Source organism: Urocitellus parryii, chromosome 3 (genome assembly GCF_045843805.1).
Source record: "Urocitellus parryii isolate mUroPar1 chromosome 3, mUroPar1.hap1, whole genome shotgun sequence".
In the NCBI taxonomy this organism is placed as follows: domain Eukaryota; kingdom Metazoa; phylum Chordata; class Mammalia; order Rodentia; family Sciuridae; genus Urocitellus; species Urocitellus parryii.
Genome location: NC_135533.1, coordinates 47,053,496 through 47,075,092, shown reverse-complemented (window position 1 = coordinate 47,075,092; position 21,597 = coordinate 47,053,496). Strand labels below are relative to the sequence as shown.

Below are 21,597 nucleotides of genomic sequence, written 5' to 3'. Positions count from 1 at the left end.
AAAAAAAATAAGAGCACTTAGAAATTGTATGCAGATGCCACACATACAACATGCAAACATACTATTGAGAGATTCAGTTAAGAAAAACTTCCAAAAAGTAGATCAAGGGTGAAAAACAAATTGCAACAAAAATATAAGAAAACTTAAGTATCTGCTTAGGCATTTCATCTTCACAAATGGGAGGAATTCTAGAAATAGTTAAGGCCAGATGTAGAAATTATCAATAAAATTATTGAAAAAGATTTTCCAGAATTAAAAGACTTAAGGTTTTAGACTGAAGGAGCTCACTGAATGCCCAATAAACTGGACTAAAGAAGATACTCATCAGGGTATATTTTCATGAATTTTTAGAAACTGGATTAAAAAATTATCACATCTTCTGTAAAGAGAAAATAGATTTCACACAAAGAATCAAGAATCAGAATACTTAGTACTCACTATGTGTAGGCAGTGAACAAAACTAAAGACCCATCTGCTGCTCGCTCTCATTTTGATTTAAGGAGCACCACTGATATCCAAAAAACAGTGCACCCATGATTTTATGAATCTGAGGCATTTCCATCTAGAATCCTGTACCAGCAAAAGTTGTCATTAAGGATAACGGTAGACATAAACTTAAAAATATGCTTCCCAGGGCTGGGTTGTGGCTCAGTGGTAGAGCGCTTGCTTAGCACGTGTGAGGCACTGGGTTAAATTCTCAGTACCACATTAAAGAATTAAGATATCACATCCATCTACAATTAAAAGTATTTAAAAAATATATGCTTCCTGTATTTCCTTTGGTAAGTTGTAGAATTCACCAAAACAGAGGAGGAAACAAACAAGAGTTACAATCACTAAAACTGGAAATCAGTGTGACAACTTGAAAGAGAAGGGGAAAAGTAATAATTAAGACCCCACAAAGTGACTGTTGAGCTTTAAGAGCAGAAAACAAAAGTATACCAAACAAGATAACATATCAAGAGTCTGGAATAGAACTTGGAGTTGTATTAATTACGTTGTATCAGTTGCACTGGAATTTGGAATTTTATTTGATTAAGGATATGAAAAGGAAATTTAAATAAAATTAAGAATTATAAATAAAAATTGAGTAATTCATAGAAAGTAATCATAATGAATACTGTATCCTACTTGTCTAGGACATTTATGTAGTAAATCTAGAAGCTGAATTTTGGTCTAACACCCCACAAATGATGTAAGCTATATTAGTCAGATGGGATAAACAGGCATCATGTTTATAGTAGGAAAAGTGGTCATGAAAAAAAGAAGTTGCTGATGTCCAAGATGAAGGAAATAGGAAATTATATTTACCCCTAACCTGAAACAATTGAAAAATAGAACCAAAACGTGGGAAAGCCAGGCACAGTGGCACACTCCTGTAATCCCAGTGATTCAAGAGGCCAGCCTCAGCAACTTAATATAAAAATAAAAAGGGTTAGGGATGTAGCTCAGTTGTCGAGCACCTCTGGGTTCAATCCCCAATACCAGGGGGAAAAAGTATGGAAAAATGATTTCACATAATAGTAAGACAATGAATAATAGTAACAAGAACAGTTTCTGAGAGATGGGGAAAGTGAAGCAAGCCCTTTTTGTATGTCCTTGCTTACTGCCAGGAGAGTTTCCAGCCCAAGATCCCCAGAAGAGGAACCTAGGTGGAGCCCAGTGGACTCCCTAACTGAAGAGACAGCTGGGAGTCCAGGGAAACCAAGGCAGCCAGGTTTTTTCAGATCAGAGTTCTGAAGAACACAGAGACAGAGAAGGAGGAGCTACAAGTATTTGCAGAGGGTACCTGGATTCTCCAGCTAAATATTAACCATGGCATGTGAGGAAACTATCCAAATCTGACAAAGAGCCACACAAAAGGATTACAAGAGGAAATCCCCAGTGCTAAAACAGGGCCAGGAGTGGTTCCAGTTTGTGTCTCCAAGAACAAATCACCTTCTTCTAATTTACAGGCATCAAACAGCGTCCCTTTAAGCTCTTTCCCTCAGCAGTGGGGAAAAAATGAGCCCTAAAATGAACACTGCTCTTTTTCTCCTAAAGATGATTAAAACCAAGACTCAAGCAGATCAAACCATTTCCAAGTAACCTAACTATGTTCTTAAACAGAGGTCAAGAGTGTTTAAGAGAATACAAAATGTCCAGCCACTCATAACTGAGAAATGATACAGAATATAAAAATAGTAAAAGAAAAACAGAGTATTAAAAAGATTATCACTATTGCATATCATGCATTCAATTAAGGACATGTGTGGAAAACCTATCGCTTATTTTATACTTAATAGTCAAAGAATGAGCATTTTTCTACCTAAAATGAAAAGCATGGACATATGCTTGCATAGATTCTCATAATTTCTATTCAAATCGTACTGGATGTGCTACCCAGTATACTGAGGAAAAATGAAACAAATTCATCTAGATTGGCAAGAAAAAAGAAAAGCTTTCTATTTGCAAATGACATCAACATCTATGAAGAAAATGCTACAGAATCTGCAAAATAATTCTCTAATCAGTGAGTTTAGAAGTCTTAAGACCTCAAATAAATATGTAAATGTCAATTTATTCCTATATATCAGCTACAAACAATCAGAAATTGAAATTTTTAAAGAATATATACAAGGGCAAAAAAAAAGCTATAAAATATTTAGGGATCAACCTTATGAAAGATGTGCAAACCTGTATACTGAAAAGTACATAGTATTGCTATCATACAAAATTAAATAAAGGGAGAGAGATACTTGTATTCGTGAGCCATAAGACTCAATATTATTGAGATGTTAATTCTTCCAGACTGATCAAAAGGTCCAATGGTATCGCTATCAAAATCCTAGTAGGATTTTGTGTAAGTTAACCTGATTTGAAAATTTATATGTGAATACAAGAGTTATTTAAAATAAATATTGGAATGCTGATATGACCTGATTTCAAGAAACATAAAGCTATAATAATCAATAGATAGCATGCTACTGAGAGTCAAGAAATAGACTCATATACATATATGGTTTATTGATTTTCAATGAATATGCAAAGGCAACTTGAAAATGTACTTTTTCTTTTCAACAAATGGTGCTAAACTATTGGATATTTAAATGAAAGTGATTTACCTCAGTCCATGGCAAAATATACAAAAAGCAACTCAAAATAATAGACCTAGAAAATGTAGGAGAAAATCTCTGTCCTTGGGCCAAGCAAATATCCATAAATAAAACATCCAAATTGCGATTTATAAATGGAAAACTTGTTACCTTCATCAAAATTAAGATCTTTTGATCTTTCAAATACATTATTAAAGAATACAAAGTAAGTCATAGAATGGGAGGAAATATTTACATAATACATATTACACAAAGACTTTAATCCAGAACATAGATAGCTCTTAAAATTATAAGAAATGAATTAACCCAATTTAAAGAAAAATTTCACAGATATTTCATCAAAGACATATGATAGCAAAAAGGAATATGAAATATCATTACTTAACAAGAAAATGCAATCTAAAACTGCAGTTGGGTACTACCACATACCTTTTAGTATAGCTAAAATTCAAAACAATCCTGAGCATAACAAATATTGGCACAGATGTAGAGAAACTGGAACTCTGAAACGCTAGCTATAGGAACGTCATAGTACAACCTACTTTGGAAACTAGTCCAGCTGATTGTTAGAACTTTAAACACCTATCACAGAACCTGGTCATTTCACTCCAAGAGAAATGAAAGCCTATGTCTACACAGAGACTTTGATATGAATGCTCAGTTCAGCATTATTCATAATAAACAAAGTATATAAACAAGCCAAATACCTATCAACAAGAAATGGATAAACAGTATGTTCCATGCATTGGAATACCACTCAGCAGTATAAGGGAATGAACTATAGAAACATACAACAGAATGCATTAATATTAAAATTATGCTGAGGGAAAGAAACCAGGCCCTAAGAAGTATAGTTTGGGGTCCAATATGGTCTTCTCTCCCAAAAAGCACATATTGTATATTTCTCCTTACATACAAACCAACCAAGTAACAGAAACTCAATCAGTGGTTTTCTGGGGCTGTGAGGAAATATTCAGGGGCCAGAAATCACCTTGCTTTCAGTGATGGTTTCACAAGGGTGTGTGTGTATGTGTGTGTGTGTGTGTGTGTGTGTGTGTGTGCGCGCGCGCGCGCGCGCGCCCCCTTGTGCATGCATGTTCATGTGTATGTGTGTATGAGTATGACAAAACTTAACCAAATTATGTACTTTAAATGTGTGCAGTTCATTGTATGACACACCTATAAATAAAGCTATTTTAAAAAATAGATGCAGTGCTGAGGAATGTGACTCAGTGGTAGAGCACCTGCCTAGTGCTGCAAAGCCCTGGTTTCATCTCCAACACTGAAGAAAAAGAAGGAGGAGGAGGAGGAGGAGGAGGAGGAGGAGGAGGAGGAGGAGGAGGAGGAGGAGGAGGAGGAGGAGGAAAGAAAGGAAGGAAGGAAGGAAGAAAAATAAATACTAAGGGCTTCTCTACTACAGTGGGAAGTTAGGATAATATATAAAACTAAAAATCAAGAAGTAAAAATATTAGTGTGCAACTTAGGGATGTCAACTTAAAGACTGAGATGTTTTCCTCTAGAAATGCACAAATTATTTAGGGTGTGTGGAACAAACATAAAAGACTTCTATTTTTCATAATAAAAGGCTGTCAGAAGAAGTTTTCTCTTTAGATTACATGCATACATAAATTTGATAAAAATAAATAGTATACTTTAAAAATAAACAAGAAAATGAAGGGCTGGGGTTGTGGCTCTGTGGCAGAGGGCTTGCCTATCATGTGTGAGGCACGGGGTTCCATTCTCAGCACCACATATAAGTAAATGAATAAAATAAAAGTCCATCGATATCTAAAAATATATTTTTGAAAATTTAAGAAATAAACAAGAATATGATTAATCATAGAGCAGGTCTATACAGTCTCATTTATCTGTGATTAATTTACCAAAGTTCGAATGAGGTTGACTTCAATTTACTCAGATTAGTTATTAAATATGGCTGTATTTTATTTGGTAATTGAGTGTTTTCCACTTTGCCTTGCCATTGCAGGGCTGATAGAGTAGTAAAAACCCAAAATATTTATCCTGAGAAGCAGAACAAAATGATTCCCTTCTTTTAAAATGTGTTTTGTGAAGATTAATTAAGCTTCTGTGTAGTTATTTTCTGTACTTTATTGATTCGGGATTACTTGTACTCTGTAAATGTGTTGAATTACTTACACATCATGGGCAGCTAATGCTAATTCAGAACATACCCAGTGGGACCTCAGAGTCCTGAAATGCTAAATGTAATCTGGGGATCAGTAACATTCCATTCATAAAATGTGTCACCCACAGGTTAGTGGAAATAAACAATAGGAAAGACAATGGATGGATTATGCAAATGCACTGAAAAGATTAAGCAGGGGGAGGGAACTACAAGAACCCAATTTGTGTTTTATTTCAACATGGATTACGGTTTATAGTATAGAAAATGATTAAAGCTACTTTGCTAATTTGCTAATGCTCTTAAAAAAAAAAAAAGCACCACTGCACAGAGAAAACTATTAAAATAAATTAGTTGTGGCTTTTTTTTAGAGGGGGGTGAATAAAGGGGTGAGTAGAAACAAGGTTAAGGAAAATTTTAACAGTAAATATAATGATAAACAGTATTCTGAAGGAAAAAAAAGTTAAGTGACTAAATTTATATAGTATTAGTTTGCATGTATCTGTGACTAGTGAAAGTTTTATGAACCTAAGACCTAATCCTGAGATAAATTCAATTACTGCTTTGTTTTAAAAGAAAGAGAAGAATCAGTCTTTTTCTTTAAAAATATGCATAAAACAAATTTCTTTAAAAATATGCATAAAACATGATTGGGGGGGGAACCTGTTTGAATCATAGTATGCAAAAATTTATTTCATTATTGCATCTGAGAAAACAAGCCCACCAAGCCCCTAAATAATGGAAAAGGACATGAAGACGAGTAAACTTTTTTCTAAGACATGAGTTTGCAGATTTCTAAGCCAGAACAAGGTGGCAGCCTAAGGAAAGCCAGCTGCCTGTAGCCCTTGATCTTGAGGAGGGACATGGCAGTCCTGGAAAGGGGGTGCTTTGCTGGATCTGGCTCAACAAGCAAAGAGCTGCAGCTGGATGAAATAGCTCTGATACTCAGTAACTCTTTAAGTGGAAATTGACCTGAAGAAGGACTCCCTTGTCAAGAGCAATGAACCTGTTAACATCTGGTGGCAACTGACTTTAAAAGAAGTCCACTCCTTCTCCTAGCCCCCCCTAACCCTGATTTCAGAACATCCCCATTACCTGCCCACACTCCAGTTGTTGCTATTTAGTTGGAATACATGGGACTAGAAATACTTGGGCCAGATAAATGTGCTGACCGATGAAGTGCAGAGGGTTTGTGTGGTGTAGGGAGAAAGAAGAATTAGACACCATGGTAGCAAGGCAGAGTATCAGCAAAGGGGATGGGGAACTTGTGCAAATGTTTCCATCTCTAAACACACTAATTATGGGAAGAAATGGGAGAAATCATTTCATTTTCTCCTAGAGCTTTAATAATAACAAACCTTAAAACAAGAAATTATTAGGTAGTGCATATTAATTGTCTCTTTGTGAATGACCCTTGAGGCTCTTTTTAATTGAGTGTCCTCTTTGAATACATGCTTCATCAAAACTCAACTTTTTCATCACAGTTGATACCTTTATTATTTAAAGCTTTTAAATCATAGGGCTAGGTAAATTTTAGCAGTTAAAAGTTTTCCTGGATGAGATGATGCTATTTTAAGCTGTTTCTGTGGTTTTCTAATAATGCCAAGTAATATAAGTGGGAATCATTTACTTCTTGGGTATTAAATGTTTGACTTTTTTGTTCCTTCTTTTGTCTTTAAAGATATTGCTTTCCCTTTGGACGACCTGAAGGTGCTCTAAAAGCTACACTCTCATTACTTGAAAGGGTATGTTTGAACATTATTTTGTAAAGTCTATTTGCATTCTGAATTTCTGTGTATATTGGTTATTGAACTAGGCATACAGTCTCATCCCTCATAGTCTACTACAGGAGTTTGTTGCATTTCCTGAATTTATTACCTTTTCTTACTACATTCAAGTTCTCCCGCTACCAGCTTCTCCCTCCTGGAAGACTTTCCACTGCCATCATGTTTTTTTGATAATATCCATATTTCTTTTTTTTTTTTAAGATTTTTTAAAGATGGATACAGTATCTTTATTTATTTTACTTATTTTTATGTGGCGCTGAGGGATCAAATCCAGGGCCTCACACGTTTGAGGCAAGTGCTCTACCACTGAGCTATAACCCCAGCCCATGATAATATCCATTTTTCCACTTCTTTTTTTTTTCCTCTCATGGATTAATCTTCTCTTGTTTCAGTTAATTATCTCTGTTTTTCAAGGTCTTTTATTATCTCTTCAACTTTATTGTACTTCTGCTTGCCACTGTCCTCGGTGACTATCACAGTATATCATTTAATATGTACAAACACATCACTCCTATCATTCGTTTCATTCAAAATACATCTTGGAATTTATTTCACTTCAATTTATGTGTTTCTTTAAATGAATTCACAAGTTTTAGAAAGTGTTTTGCCCTACAAGATAAAATAGCAAATAAGAGTTTAAATTCATGCTAAAAATCAATTTTAAATGAAAGTATACACTTCTTTTTTATGTGGCAGTTGAGGTTTGAGAGGTATCTTTTTCATTCCTCTATGGATCTCATATGCTAGTTGGATGCTAATGGTTAAACATGTTGAGTAACGTGGTCAGCTCCTGGTCAATATCAGAATTTAAAAGAATTTCTGGGTCTCAGCTATAGCTCATGATTCAATTATCCTGGTCCTGATTTATCGACTGGTTCTTGTGTATTTTTCTGCCAAATTAACTTTAGAGATTTTCATTGTTTATTAGCAACTCCACTAAAAACAGAAAGGGAGGACATTGCTCAGATATTACAGCCCCATTACAGTGACTTAAGAACAAGGGATATGAGGACTAGAACTGATGATTAAAATGAAATCTTCGGATTATGGACTGATTTCATTTATATATCCCTGTCTTATCCCTGATTGTTGAGCACTGTGTGATAGAAATATTATGATAAAATTATGTTGTGCTAGAATTTTTGTAATAAATGTTGCATGCAACCCAAGCTTTTCAGAATATTCATTTCATTCGGTTCATTAAGATATCGTGCATAAACTGAAATCCATAAAGACTGCTTTACTTTTTGGAACTGCATCCCATCACGTTGTACCTAGGGCAGCCTCTCTAGATCCTGGTTTCCATGGCAGAGCTGCCCTCCTCCTCGCAGCAGGGAACAGTTAGTAATAGCAGAGATGCCCTCATGCCATGCATTTGAGAGGTGACAGGATGAACAGTGACCTTTATTCCAGTTTTAGTCACAATCACACTTCTTGGTGAATTGAGAGAGAAATGTTAAGGACCATTTCTTTATTTTTTTTTTAATGTCTCTTACTGACAACTTAAAAAAATAAAATTAAATCTACATGTGCATCCTTAATACCTATGAAACCTGGGAAGAACACAGGAAGGAAGTATGAAAACAGAAGTTGGTTCTCTTGCTTCACCAGAAAAGAGGATTCAAGTTTACCCCATTCCAAATTAAGTGCCCAGATCTTACAATATATGAAATATTGCCTAATTTAAGCCCTAGACTCATCTCTGTGGCAGTCATACATTGTAATTTCTAGTAGATATTTCAGCTATTTAAAGTTTATTGCCATAGGAAGCCTAATGATAAAATTAATAATTCTTCCTAGCAAAATTGATCTTAATGTTAAACTTCAGCAATAATCATATTTAATAGAGTAATGCATGTTTAATGTTTACATGTATTTTATTATGCACAACCAGATTTTTCTGGCTACAGAGAATCTAAAGTACAGTTCTAATTAAAGTGTCAGAATAGCATGAAGAATAGTTGAATTTGATAAAGGAAGAAATTTTGTAAATGATAAAGTTTATTGTTTTCAAAAAAGGCTATCTTACATAATAAAATGTTAAAATGGTTATCAGACTCTTGGATGACTGAATAAATTAGAGATGGCAATATCCTTAGTGATGAGGCTGATTTAAAAAAAAGAATGAAATAATGATTAAATAGCTTTTTTTCATGTTCTTTCAATATTTCTTTCAAGATAGCACACTAATAAAATAATTAGAGCACTTACGAAAGCATCAACTTCTTTATATTTTGTCATTTATTTTATCCTTTAAATATAAGCACAACAAGAAAAACTGCTCACTATATTGGAGTTTGACTAATAGTATAACCAAAAGTTATTTGATCAGTTGCATCACTAAGAAAGTTTCAGAGAAAATGATCGAGTCATTATAAAAGTATTTACATTCATATGACATTTTGAATTTTGGATATAATTGTATTTGTTCCTTGCCAATAATAAAAGGTTTTAAGGAAAACTCCAAAAACACATTTTTGGAACCCAACAGAGAATAATTAGTTATTTTGTTCAAAACTGCAGGAAGTTTCCATATAGTTTAGCCTTTGATACATTTCACTAAGACAAAGAAGTTTCCTTCCCCTTATTTTTATAGTTTGTGACAGTAATGTTCAGTAGATCACAGTCATTAAGGTTTAATAAGTGAAAGAAGCCCTTTTGATTTTTATAGAGATCGAGCAGTATGCCAATTCTTAGTGGAATTTCTCTTAATATTTTCAAATATATTGCTCAGAAGAGCTAGGGCATTTAAATTAGAGAAGTACAAGACAAACTTTGTTTATTATTTGTCCCAGGAACTGCAATCCTGACCTGAAACAGCTGCTCTAATGATGTCTTGGGTCCCTTGAGGAAAAGTGACAGTCACACTGAATGGTGGCCTGGCCTATGGGAGGTTTGGATGTGCATAAATGAGGCTTAGACAGGAGGAACCAAGATCTGAGGATTAGGTTTCCAGTTGTGAAGTGCCGACCGGTTACTTACCCCCAAGTTACAGAGGACCCCTTCCCCCTCCCCAGGAATAGGCGTGTCTAGGACAATTTGTCTCATTTAAGTATTTATTTTATGCAACATCTATCTTCTATCTGTCTCTCCCCCCCTCCCTCACCTCTTTCTTGGTAGGTTTTAATGAAAGATATTGCCACTCCCATACCGGCAGAAGAGGTGAAGAAAGTGGTCAGAAAATGCCTCGAGAAAGCTGCCTTGATCAATTACACTAGACTCACAGAATATGCCAAAATAGAAGGTCAGTGCAGTGAGCAATTGCCCAAGTGGCAGGGAGAGCCAACAATGCCTATTAACTGAGTTTTCTATGAGAAGTCTTTCCTTTCCTGAACAGTCCTGGACCATGGCAAAGGGAAATGTCTCATTAAAATCTCAGCTGGTGAACTGAAGAGCTTTTTCCTATTCATTGCTTTAATATGCCTCCTGGGACTCTGCTTGAATGAAAGACCCAGGATTCGTGCCTAAGTTGTCCTTTGTTCTTATTTTGAGTTTTCGAGAAACCAAAAGGTGTTTTCACGGGCTGTATTTTTTGACATTACTGTAAGTATGTCTAACATTTCAGTGTTGGGCTGTGCACTCTTTCCTGAGCAGTCTCAGTGTAATATTATGTAATTTTATTTTCTATTCTGCAGTGTCACTCAGAGAAGGAAGAAACTTGTTGATTATTGTGAGGGCTGAAATAAACCAATAGAACTTCCTGCAGCTTTTAATTGCTTGCGATATATTGATGCATTTGAAAGATTAGATCTCTCAAGGGGACTGTGCATTTTTTTCTCTTTCTTTGGGTTTTATTCATTTTAAACATATTTAAAATGTTTAGAGATAAACAGATTGGAATTTGTGACAAAATCTGCATCTATTCATTGATCCTTTGAAAGATTTATTTAAAAGAACCAAAAAAGACCTCTGATTCTTTGCTCAAATTACCATAAAACTGACCTATGTAAATACATAGCATTACCTGAGGGAGAAAGAAGTTTGAAGTTAATATTAAATACTTATATCTGAAAATAAAAAGCAAGTCATCCTTTAGAAAAATTGTAGTAACAATGGAAAATTTTTCTTAGTGAATTATAAATTTATGAATTAGTTAATATTAGGATAGTATTATCAAAATTCAGGCAATGGAAAACATCTGATTATAATTGGTTGTGCTATCACTCCTTTTTTCTCTCTAAATCTGGTCAAGCTCTCTAACAAGCATGTGATAACCAACCTCCTGAGTGATTAACAAAAAAGCCATCTCATCACTATAGCAACCAATATTATATCACGAGAGTAACAACATGACACCTCCTTAGTTACCAGTTTAACATCATTAATTATGATATCATGTCGTGTTAAAGCAAAAGCAGTGAATATTAGATCATTTGCAGAAAGTGGAAGATAAACACATTGGTTTTCAGTTTTGAATACTCATTCAAATAATTTTCATGTTCAGGAGTATTAAGTGTTCTGAACAGAGATTCAAAGAATTAACATAAAAATGGACATATTAAAACCTTTCAGATATGTCAAAGAGAAAAAAAGTTTGTGCATACCTTCAATAAGCACAACATTATTTCGTATAAATGTCATCAACCTTATCCAAAACACTATGTGGTTCCTTTTGATCTTCATTGTTAGATAACAATTTTTGACCATTACCCTATTCAAAAATACTGAAAAGATACACAATGTATTCTTCTATGAACCCATGTGTTTTATTATAGTCATGGAGCCAAGTTAAAATGAATAAAGAAACTTCTTTTACTCGTGCATGTATTAGTGAAAGCCTATGCTGGACCAAATGGAGAATGAGCAGAGACCACACCTGCCTCACCTCATATCTCCAGTCTAGTGTGAGAATATTCGAGAAAATTGATCCTAACAATCTACTCTGGTGGAACTACCAAGTAATCTCCTCTAAAAACAAAACAAACACACACATACAAAAAAACCCAAAAATCACAAACAAACAAAATGATGTGGGGCTGGGGTGTAGCTCAGTGGTAAGTGCTTGCCTGGTTTGTGATCCCCAGCACCACACACACAAAAAAAATCTCTTGCTTGTTAGCTTTTTAATTATCTACTTTCTCCCTCCTTTTTATCTTTATAAAATATGCTTTTGTTTTGTGTCTAGGAACAGGCCAAGAACAAAACAAATTTAAGTTGGAAATAGTAAGGAGAACTTACCTTTTCTTGTTTGATTGACCTTTAGTGTTACATGAACAACATGAGTAGGCTTTGCTTTTCTCCTAAATTCTCTTTTCTTATGTTTTAGGCCTGGCAGAAAAGGAAACAGGTAATTAATGTCTCTGCATGCGTGTGCCATTATTTTTAATGTGGTATCTTTTTGTTGTTGTTGTTGTCATTAAACTATTTTTTTGAAGAATACTGACATACAAAAAGCTGCATATTCTTACTGTATACAGCTTGATAAATTTGAGATAAGTATACAGCTATGAAGCCATCACCAAAATCTATGCTATAAACCCATCCGTTATTTCCAAAAGTTTTTTCCTATCCTCCCCATCATTATTACTATTATTTGTGATAAAAACACTTACCATGAGATCTACCCTCCTAGCAATTTTTAAGTATATAATATAGTTAACTGTAGGCATTCTGCTGTGCAGTAGGTCCATAGGGTTTACTCAACTTGCACATCTGAAACTTGGAACCCCAGGATTAATATCTGCCCTATTTTCCCTTTTTCCTAAACCCTAGCAATCACTGTTCTACACTCCACTTAAATGGGTTCAACGAGTTTAGACTTCTCCTAAGAACATGTATGATTGCACAAATGGTGCATCTCCACACCGTGTACAACCAGAGAATTTAAATGTTGTGCTCCTTTTGTATATGATGAATTAAAATGCATTCTGCTGTCATGTACAACTAAGCAAAACAAATATAATCAATCATAATAATAAAAAATAGATTTCTCATATATGGCGTTCTGTACTGTTTGTCCTTATGTATCTGCCTTATATACCAGAAGTGGGATCACTAAATCCTATGGGTACTTCTTTTTTTTTTCCGCCCCCAAGAACTACGCCAGATCACATTCCCATCAACAGTTCCTAAGGATTCTTATTTCCTCTTGTCCTCACCAACCCTTAGTGTGGTGGTAGGCAGTTTTTGGTTTTGATAATAGTCATCCTAACAGGAGTGAGGTGATACCTGCCACATTCTGGTTTTGATTTCCATTTCCCTGAAGATCAGTTGTATTGAGCATTTTTCATATACCTGTTAACCATTTGTAAGTCTTTTGAGAGCTGTCTCTGTTCCTTTGCCCATATTAAATTGGTTGTTTTTTTTTTGTGGTGTTGTTTGATTTGTGTTATTAAGTTGAATAAGTTCTTATGTATTCCAGGTATTAACCCCTCTGTTGGATATATAGTTTGCAAATATTTTCTTGCCTTCTGTAGTTTGCTTTTTTATCTCATCATTTCCATTGCCTCTGATAGTCTGGTGTTTTTGATATTGATGAATAGCTCTCTATTTTCAGAGATCATTTTGATTAGGATACGGAAAAGGCTTGAACTTTTTTAGAACTATTGCTGATGCTTTGTTGGGAAAACAGGCCTTTATCTCTGTAAAAGTTTGACAATATTTTTTGATAATGAATTCAAAGCAAAGAACCTGTAACCATGTTAATGTTATGCATTGTGTTTAAAGCTTGGATACTCATCTTATTTGGAAGCAGTTGCCAATATTTGAAGGGCTCTTAGAACTAGAAGAGAGTACCATCTTCCTTTATCACTCTTGAAAAATAACATGAAAATAAAAAGCATAAATTCTATTACATAAAAGCAAGCGGTTCTTAACTCTGAAAGTTGTTAATCAGAAAAAGCAGAGGTTATGAAATCCCTTTCTCAGGAAAATGCTTGGAAAGAGTTTTTCTCTGCAATTTTTCTCTGAAATTTCAAAGATTGTATTACTTTGTTTCTTGTACCTCTTATTATAATTATAAATAATTTAACTTTATATCCATCCTATCTTCCTGCTGTTTATTTAGCCCCTAAGGGCACAGTCCTTTCTGACTTGTTCCTAGTGCCCCAGCACTAGGATCCTGTCACTGTACCTGGTGACACAGAGGAGGCTCTCAGAACTTTGGAAAGAGGCAAGATATTATTAGTTAGTTTCATTCAGAAACAATGGAGGAAGAGACAAGTAATGTACCTTTCTAGGCCTAGTTTCTTCGTTTGGGTCTTATTTACATGCAATGTTACAGACAAGTTGATTGGATTGTTTTTCACTGAAGTCTTCTGTTAACTCTCCCTTCCCCCTTTCCCTCCCTCCCTCTCTTATTCCCTCTCTCTGTCCCTCTTTCTCTCTCTCCCTCCTGTTCTCCCTCCTTCTCTCTCTCCCTCCCTCTCTCTCTCTCTTTTAGTGAGGGAAGCTTTTAAAATTATTTTCATTATTTGACCCTAGAAAGTGACAGAAAGAAAAAAAAACAGATCCATCCCTTCTAAGGGGAAAATAAGAGACCTTAAAATGTTTAATAAGTGCTCTTTAGGGGAAAAAATAGAATAAAAAAGATAAGGTTAGTATCATCCCCACTTATGGCAACCCATTGCAACAGTAGCAGTCTCGTGCTCTATAACAAGCTTTTCAAAACATTTTATGATGTTAAACTCCACCACAATGCTATTATGAAAAATAAGTTTTTATTCTATTTTACAAAGAAAGTCCAGATGTATCTGTGGCTCTCCCTCTGCTACAGGGTAAATAAGCCAGCCAACTGGGAAAGACTCAGGTGTCCTGATCCCTAATCTATGGGGTACACTACTTCTCCTGACAAATAGAAAGGGGTCACAGTGGACCTCCATGAAGTGTGGGCAGGGGTGGCCTGTTGAGTTGGAGGTGGGAAGAGGAGAAGAGATCCCACATACTCAGCTGACCCTCAATGGAAGTTTTCCCTGCACTCCTATTTGGCATCCATACCACTGCTCAACCATACAGTTCAGCAACTCTAAAGTACATTTATTAAAATGAAATGCTTATTTAGAACAGAGAAAAATTGGTGTGATCTCTGATTTCAATGAATGGAGGGGAAAGCTAATATCAATTGGGGAATGTTCTGAAGTAACAGGAGTTTCTAAGAAATGAATTTACCCTCCTTTAGTTGCATTTAGTAGCAGGTTAGACCTACAGAGTTAACTAGTAGATGTGCTTGGAGAGTACTTTTAAAAGTAGGTAAAAATGGGAATATCAACTACATGTCTAAGAGTTCAAAAGCTTGATGACTCTTTCAAATGGTAGTCTCTTGAGCACTTATACTATCTAAAAAGAGCAAAATTCTGCCCAAGATGTGTTGTAATTTTGTCAATTTGACCGCCAGTGTCTCCCAGAGGTTTTCTGTTTACATTGTTCCATAAGTTTCTTAAGCAACTTTACAAAATGGAAATTTTATAGAAGAGATCACTGAGACTTCAGAAAAGACTAGTAACTTAAAGGAGGTCATGCCATTGTCACTGAAACTCTGCAGACTTGGGATTCACACCCTGTGTCTCAGACCCCAGAGCCCCTTCATAGTCTTCTTGCTGCTGCTGCCACTCCAAGACTATCTGAATCAAAGTAATGACATCTTATATAAACACTTATGCATATCCCAAAAGCCAAGGCTTAATATTTGTTAATAATGGTTATTTGGTAATAAGAGCAAACACTTCTGTGCCTGGCACTATTCTAAACTCTTTATATATATAAAGTTACAACAATCCTTTGCAAATAAAAATTATTGTTATTATTTTTCTTTTTTTAAAGAAAACTGAATGAGAGAAGTTATACAACTTGTCTACAGTCATATAGTTACCAAGTGGAACATAAGAACTCACTGTTGATCTTTCTTCTTACCTTTCTCCATCTTTCTCTCTCCTGAAAAACTATAGTTAAATGTGTACTCAGTTAAAAATTCTTTTACTTTTTTCTCATAGATCTTATGATGTCAGGTATTGAAAGGGATTAGAATTTAAAAATCCCCTCCCAACCCAGACAACACAACATACGTAGTTCATTCACCTTTCTTATTGTCCTATGATGTTAGCTACATGAGGGGAGGACATTTTGTGTTTCATAACTGCTATATCCACAGTGCTGAGAAAAGTACACAGCACATATTTGGTACTCCATAAATATTTATCAAATATACAGATGAGTTTATGGCACAGACTATTATCAGGCTACTTACAGAAATAACATCTATAAGCTGGCAGGCTGCCTTGCAAAAGGTTATTCTAACCAGTCACTGAATAATTAAAATATAGGGCAAAAACTAATCATTTAAAAAATAATAAGAACAGAAAAACAAACCCGAGTTTTATGCTGTTATTATAAGAGGGAGAAGCAGGGAGGCACTAACTTGGGTCAGAGAGGTATATGTTCTGGATAGCAGTTGTATTTATGGTGCTGAGTATCTAACCTGCTTCCATTGTTCTATAATCCAGCATGCTGCTCAGTTGTGACTCAAATTCACTTCCATCCTTGGAAATTCTTCAGTTGTCCATTGGCAGCATGAATGTGCATAATAAAGAGATTCTAAAATTTGGTAATGGATTAATAAAGCCTCTCTCTAGATGTCTTCTTTCCTTCTAGGGAATTGTTGGCACATTTCATGAGAACTGATAGTTTGTTTTGAGAACTGAAATTTCTAAAAAGCAATTCTTTTTTAATTTGGGAGCTATAAAATGCTATTTGTTTGAATTGTTTTTTATAGTAATAATTAAGAAATCTGATTTACATTTACAACTAGCTTTCTTCTTTAGTTTAATTATGCTACTAACTATCCTAGTTATATAGTAGTGAGATTATTTATAATCTAGAATTCAAAATGACACTGAAACTCTGTTTTATTTCGTTTTGTTTTAGATCATATACCTTGTTGATGTAAATTAGATTTTTTTTTTTAATACCGGGGTTGAACCCAGGAGTGTTTAATCACTGAGCCACATCCCCAGCCCTTTTTATTTTTTATTTTGAGAAAGAGTCTCACTAATTTACCTAGGGCCTCACTAAGTTGCTGAGGCTGGCTTTGAACTTGCAATTCTCCTGCCCCAGCCTCCCAAATTGATGAGATTATAGGCTTGTGCCACCAAACCTGGCAGTATTATTTTTCAAGAAACATCCATGTGTTCTTTAGTTCAAAGAATTTCTTGTAGACAAGAACAGCAACAATCCTCTCATAACAGTTCTACATTTTCCTGGAAACTCTGTATCATATTGTGACTTACGGTTGCTATTACTTAGAGCTGGCCTTGACATATCTTTCACTTGGGCTTCTTGTGAATCTAGGAATGTGGAGGTGCCCTGAAGAAAAGATGCTGTGGATAGAATAGATGAAGTCTTTGTATGGGGAGGATCTTTTTCGGCCCTCTGGTTGCCAGGTTCCCAGGTCCAAGCCCCAGTGAGCTCATTTTCAAAGTCTCAGTTGAATGGATGGGGAGGCTTCCCCAGAGGCACAGTGCTGACTTTGTTTGAAAAGAGAAGTTGCACTGTGGCAGTCCTGACGTCATTAGAATGCATGTGCCATCCAGGTAGCATTTTAATTTAGCACTGCATTGTCAGGCAATAGTGATAAATAATAAATAAATAAAAGCTTTCATGCTTGAGAACTTGTGTGCCTAGAAGCTGTGTGTGTAGACAAAATGATCCAGTTGATGAAAATGTCTCGTTAGCAGTGACTAATTTCTTGCTAATATTTCTTTTTTTTGTTGTTCTTTTAATTATTTTTTTAGTTGTCAATGCACCTTATTTATTTTTATGCAGTGCTGAGAATTGAACCCAGTACCTCACACATGCTAGGCAAGCACTCTGCCACTGAGCTGTAGCCCCAGTCCCTCTTTCTAATATTTCAAAGATAACATAATAGTTTTCTCTCAAAGAAGTTTTATGTGTTTGCTTATGAATTTGTTTTAAATTGTTTGAGTATTATATTATATCACCATGAACTACGGTCTCTAACATCTAAATGATAGACCCAAATTGTATAGTTCCCATAAAAATGGACAACTCCTTCCAGAAAATACTTGGCATATTGAAGGAAATTGAATTCTCACCCAAAAGAAAGCAACAGGCTGTCAAAGAATTCCTACCCAACGTTTTTGGTAGTGTGGTATGGATAATGGGACCTTGCTCAGAAAGTAAAATGACTATTTCCAAATCACCTGCTGATTAGGGACAGAACAGTAGATACAAATTGACTTTAAGACAATGAAGACAATTACTGGGTTTTTTTGTTGTTGTTGTTGTTCTTTAGCATATTTGAGAAAATCCTTTCAGTCAGAGTTTTTAGTTAGTAAGTACTGCATATGTGTATTTATTATAAAAGCTCATTGAGCTATACTGATTTAAATTTCTGTGATCATCTGATAAAAGACCAACTGAAATTTATTTTTGTATTATATATAAGATGTGGGTATTGTTCTTAAGGTCAGTGTAATATTTAAATAACCTAAGAAGATGATTTTTTTCTGATAGTCATAAGTTACTTTGATTCCATCCTCTAATATGATATAATGGAAATGTTAATTTTAAACTACATTTAACAATATGGTTTTTTAATCAATATATTGAATTGAATGTCTTTTATACTGCTCCCTGATGACATGATTGTTCTTTTTCTGTTTAACATACAGATAAGAAAATGTCCAGAACATAATCCCCTTTAAGTAGTACAAAAGTATTCACGTCGGTCTTTTCCTCATCTGATCTGCAATGAATGAGGACTCCTACCATGTGTGTTTGCCTCCACATTTCTCCCCCTACTCACTAACCACACAGGAAAATAATCCCACACTATGTAATTTGTGTTCACACTAATTAATTAGCTCATCACAATGTTGACAGATTAATTCCTATGCATCCAACGATGTTTGAGGGGAATAATAAGCAGGACTGCAAGGATTATTGACTAAAGGGGCGAACGAAGACATTATTTGCTCAGTCTGACAAGGCTGAAGCTCTGTGTGCACCCTCAGTTCGTGTCATACAGGGGAAAGTCTGCTGGGAAACATCCAGCTTCTGTGTGCATATTCAGGTAGCCAGCCAAGTGAAAAGTCAGGCGAGGACCTGAGAAGCACCCTTGCACACTGAAGGCACCTCGATCAGGACCTCTGCACTCACCAATTACCCAAATGAAAGGACTAAAAGAAAGAAGAGGGCTCTGTCAACCTCACACAAACCAAGGAGATGCTTAAGGACAAGTGCCTCTCTCCTCTCCAGTGGGTTCTGAGATGCCTCCCTTAAACATCCTTCCTGCTTCATCTGAGTGTGATTCTAGGAAAGCAATAATATGTGTTACTCTGTTTAAAACTGCTGACAACCCTTCACACTGCCCTCTGCTTTAGGCTTTCCACCCCTTAAATTGGAATGAATCTCACCAGCACTGACTGATTTGTCATGCCTCTGCGGAGGTGTTCTGTGACCTCAACAATGACACTTTTCCTTGATCCACAGTTGCTGTCCATGAGTCATCCATCCTGTCCTTTCTTTTCTAACAGAATTCTATTTATTTTTAAAAATTATTTATTATCCAGTGTGAGTTGTAATAGATAAGGGCACCCTCAGTCACTGCTGGTCATGGATAATCCCATGGATAAAAATCAAAAACTTGATTAATCTTGAATGATGTCCTCTTTCAGGTCACACTGTCACAGGAATTTGATTTTAAGTTTTAATGACACAAATGTTAGGATATTTGAGGAAGGACACCTCCTGAAGGTAGGCTTCAGCTTTCTAGCTGTTTCCCTACAAACATATCAGCCTCCACACCTACCCATGTCTCCTGTTCCCTGAATCTAGTGAGTGAGGTTTCTTCCTCTTCAAAACCAATGCAGTCTCCTGTGGTGTTGATCTCGATTCCACCTACTTCTTTCTGAAGATTTTACTTCATTATGCGTCTCTTCTTTCTCCAGTGGCTGTGGTTCTTTTTTCTAGATTTTTCTTTTTCATCCATAACCATGGTATCACCCTAAAATATGCTTGCTTTGGGCTCTACACCATCTTCTAGCTGCTATCCAAAGAGCAGTATGTACTCTCACCTTTATTTCACTCACTTGACTTCTCGTGTCACAGAAGTGTGGCTTCCAATCTTGCTGATCTGCCTGGTGGGAGAGTTACGCAAGCCTAGAGGGTGACAGGGAGGGAGGGAAGCATTTAAGTTCCATTCCTACCTCTCCCTTGCATTGGCTTGAGACAAGCAGTGCCCCTTACCTCTTGCCATTAGAATTGGAAGCAGTAAGCCAGGTCACTGGTACCTGAGATTAATATTAATAGAGTGAGATGTCAATGAAAGCTAGAGTGGGCTGAGTGAATTTCCCTTCTTCTCCTCTGCCATTCAGACCCCAAGCTTAAAGGATTGCAGCCCAAAGAGACCGTTGTCCAATGGCTCCTGCTTTGAATATAACAGATTAAAGGTGAATCCCTGTCCAGTGGATTTGCCTAATGGATTGGTAAAAGAGGAAATAATCTGTACTTAGTTTTGTATTGCTTGGGGCTCCCAAACTCTCACCTCAGACTCCCTGCAAGGGACATGGTCAAGCACCACCTGTCTTCTCTTTCTCAATCCCTTCAAGAGAGCTGAGCTTTCATTTCACAATAATTAGATTCCTAAGGAGTACAACTCCTCCTAAAGACAATAAATGAAATGGTGTGTACCATTGGAATCGATGAAGCTAATATTCACAGTGAGTGTGATATCTCAAGGGGACACAGGATGGTACGAGCAATTTGATACAGGAACAAGAAGTCGTGGAATATTGGGTATAAAAATAATATGGTTGTAAGAAAGATAAGGATGAATATAGCTGAAGACTTTGTTAGCAACCTGGGAAATCAGAATGAGGACAGCAGGAAAGGAGAACGTGGTATAAAACATAAAAGGAAAGCTAAGTGGTACACAGAGTAGAAGTAGAGTAAGTTCAACTTCCAGCAGACTCAGGAGGAAAGAGATACAAATGCAGTATACAAGGGAAACAACTAGATACAGGAGGCAGGCAACCATGGAGGAATATTGTGAGCAAGTACAAAAATTGAAAGTCTGGTTGAAATTGAAACATTTTTTGAAAAAGCATTTCCCTAAAAATCACAAGAAACAAAACTCAAACAGGCCAATAAGCTTTTAAAAAATTGAAATAGTTGTGAAAGACCTGCCCTCCCTAAATCTCTAAGGCAAGATACTTTTGGAGTTGAGTTCTACCCAACCTAAGAAACAAATCATTCCTATTCAAAATAAGTTCCATGAAATGGGAAAAGAATGAAAGCTGCCTAGTTCATTGCAACAAGTAATATCACCCTATTCCAATCCTGTCAAGGCAATAGAACAAGAGGATTATCATGCATCTATTTTATTATGAGCAAATATGCAAAATTCCTAAATATAATATTAACTCACAATATCCAACACTGCATTGGAAAAATGAGTCAATGGAATTCATCCTAGGAATGTAAAAGTTGTTTTACATCAGAAAACAAACAAATTCAAAGGAAAACCAAAATTAGTTCAACAGATTCAAATAAAATATGTGAAACAGTCCAAACCCTTACATCTGGTTAAAACTTTTACTGTTATCAACATAAAAAGGAG

General features: G+C 35.7%; 1 protein-coding gene across 4 annotated transcripts in view; it reads left to right on the top strand.

Annotated features, from left to right (window-relative positions):
* The window catches only part of Cadps2 (calcium dependent secretion activator 2), a 512,216-nt gene that overhangs the window by 387,795 nt on the left and 102,824 nt on the right, over nt 1–21,597 (top strand). For 2 of the 4 annotated variants that reach the window (XM_026388718.2, XM_026388721.2), the window contains exons 15-17: nt 6,920–6,983; nt 10,146–10,269; nt 12,292–12,312. In XM_026388718.2, coding sequence (XP_026244503.1) covers nt 6,920–6,983; nt 10,146–10,269; nt 12,292–12,312 — 209 coding nt within the window. The remainder of the gene's footprint in view (nt 1–6,919; nt 6,984–10,145; nt 10,270–12,291; nt 12,313–21,597) is intronic. The other 2 variants (XM_026388720.2, XM_026388719.2) reach the window with 1 other exon arrangement.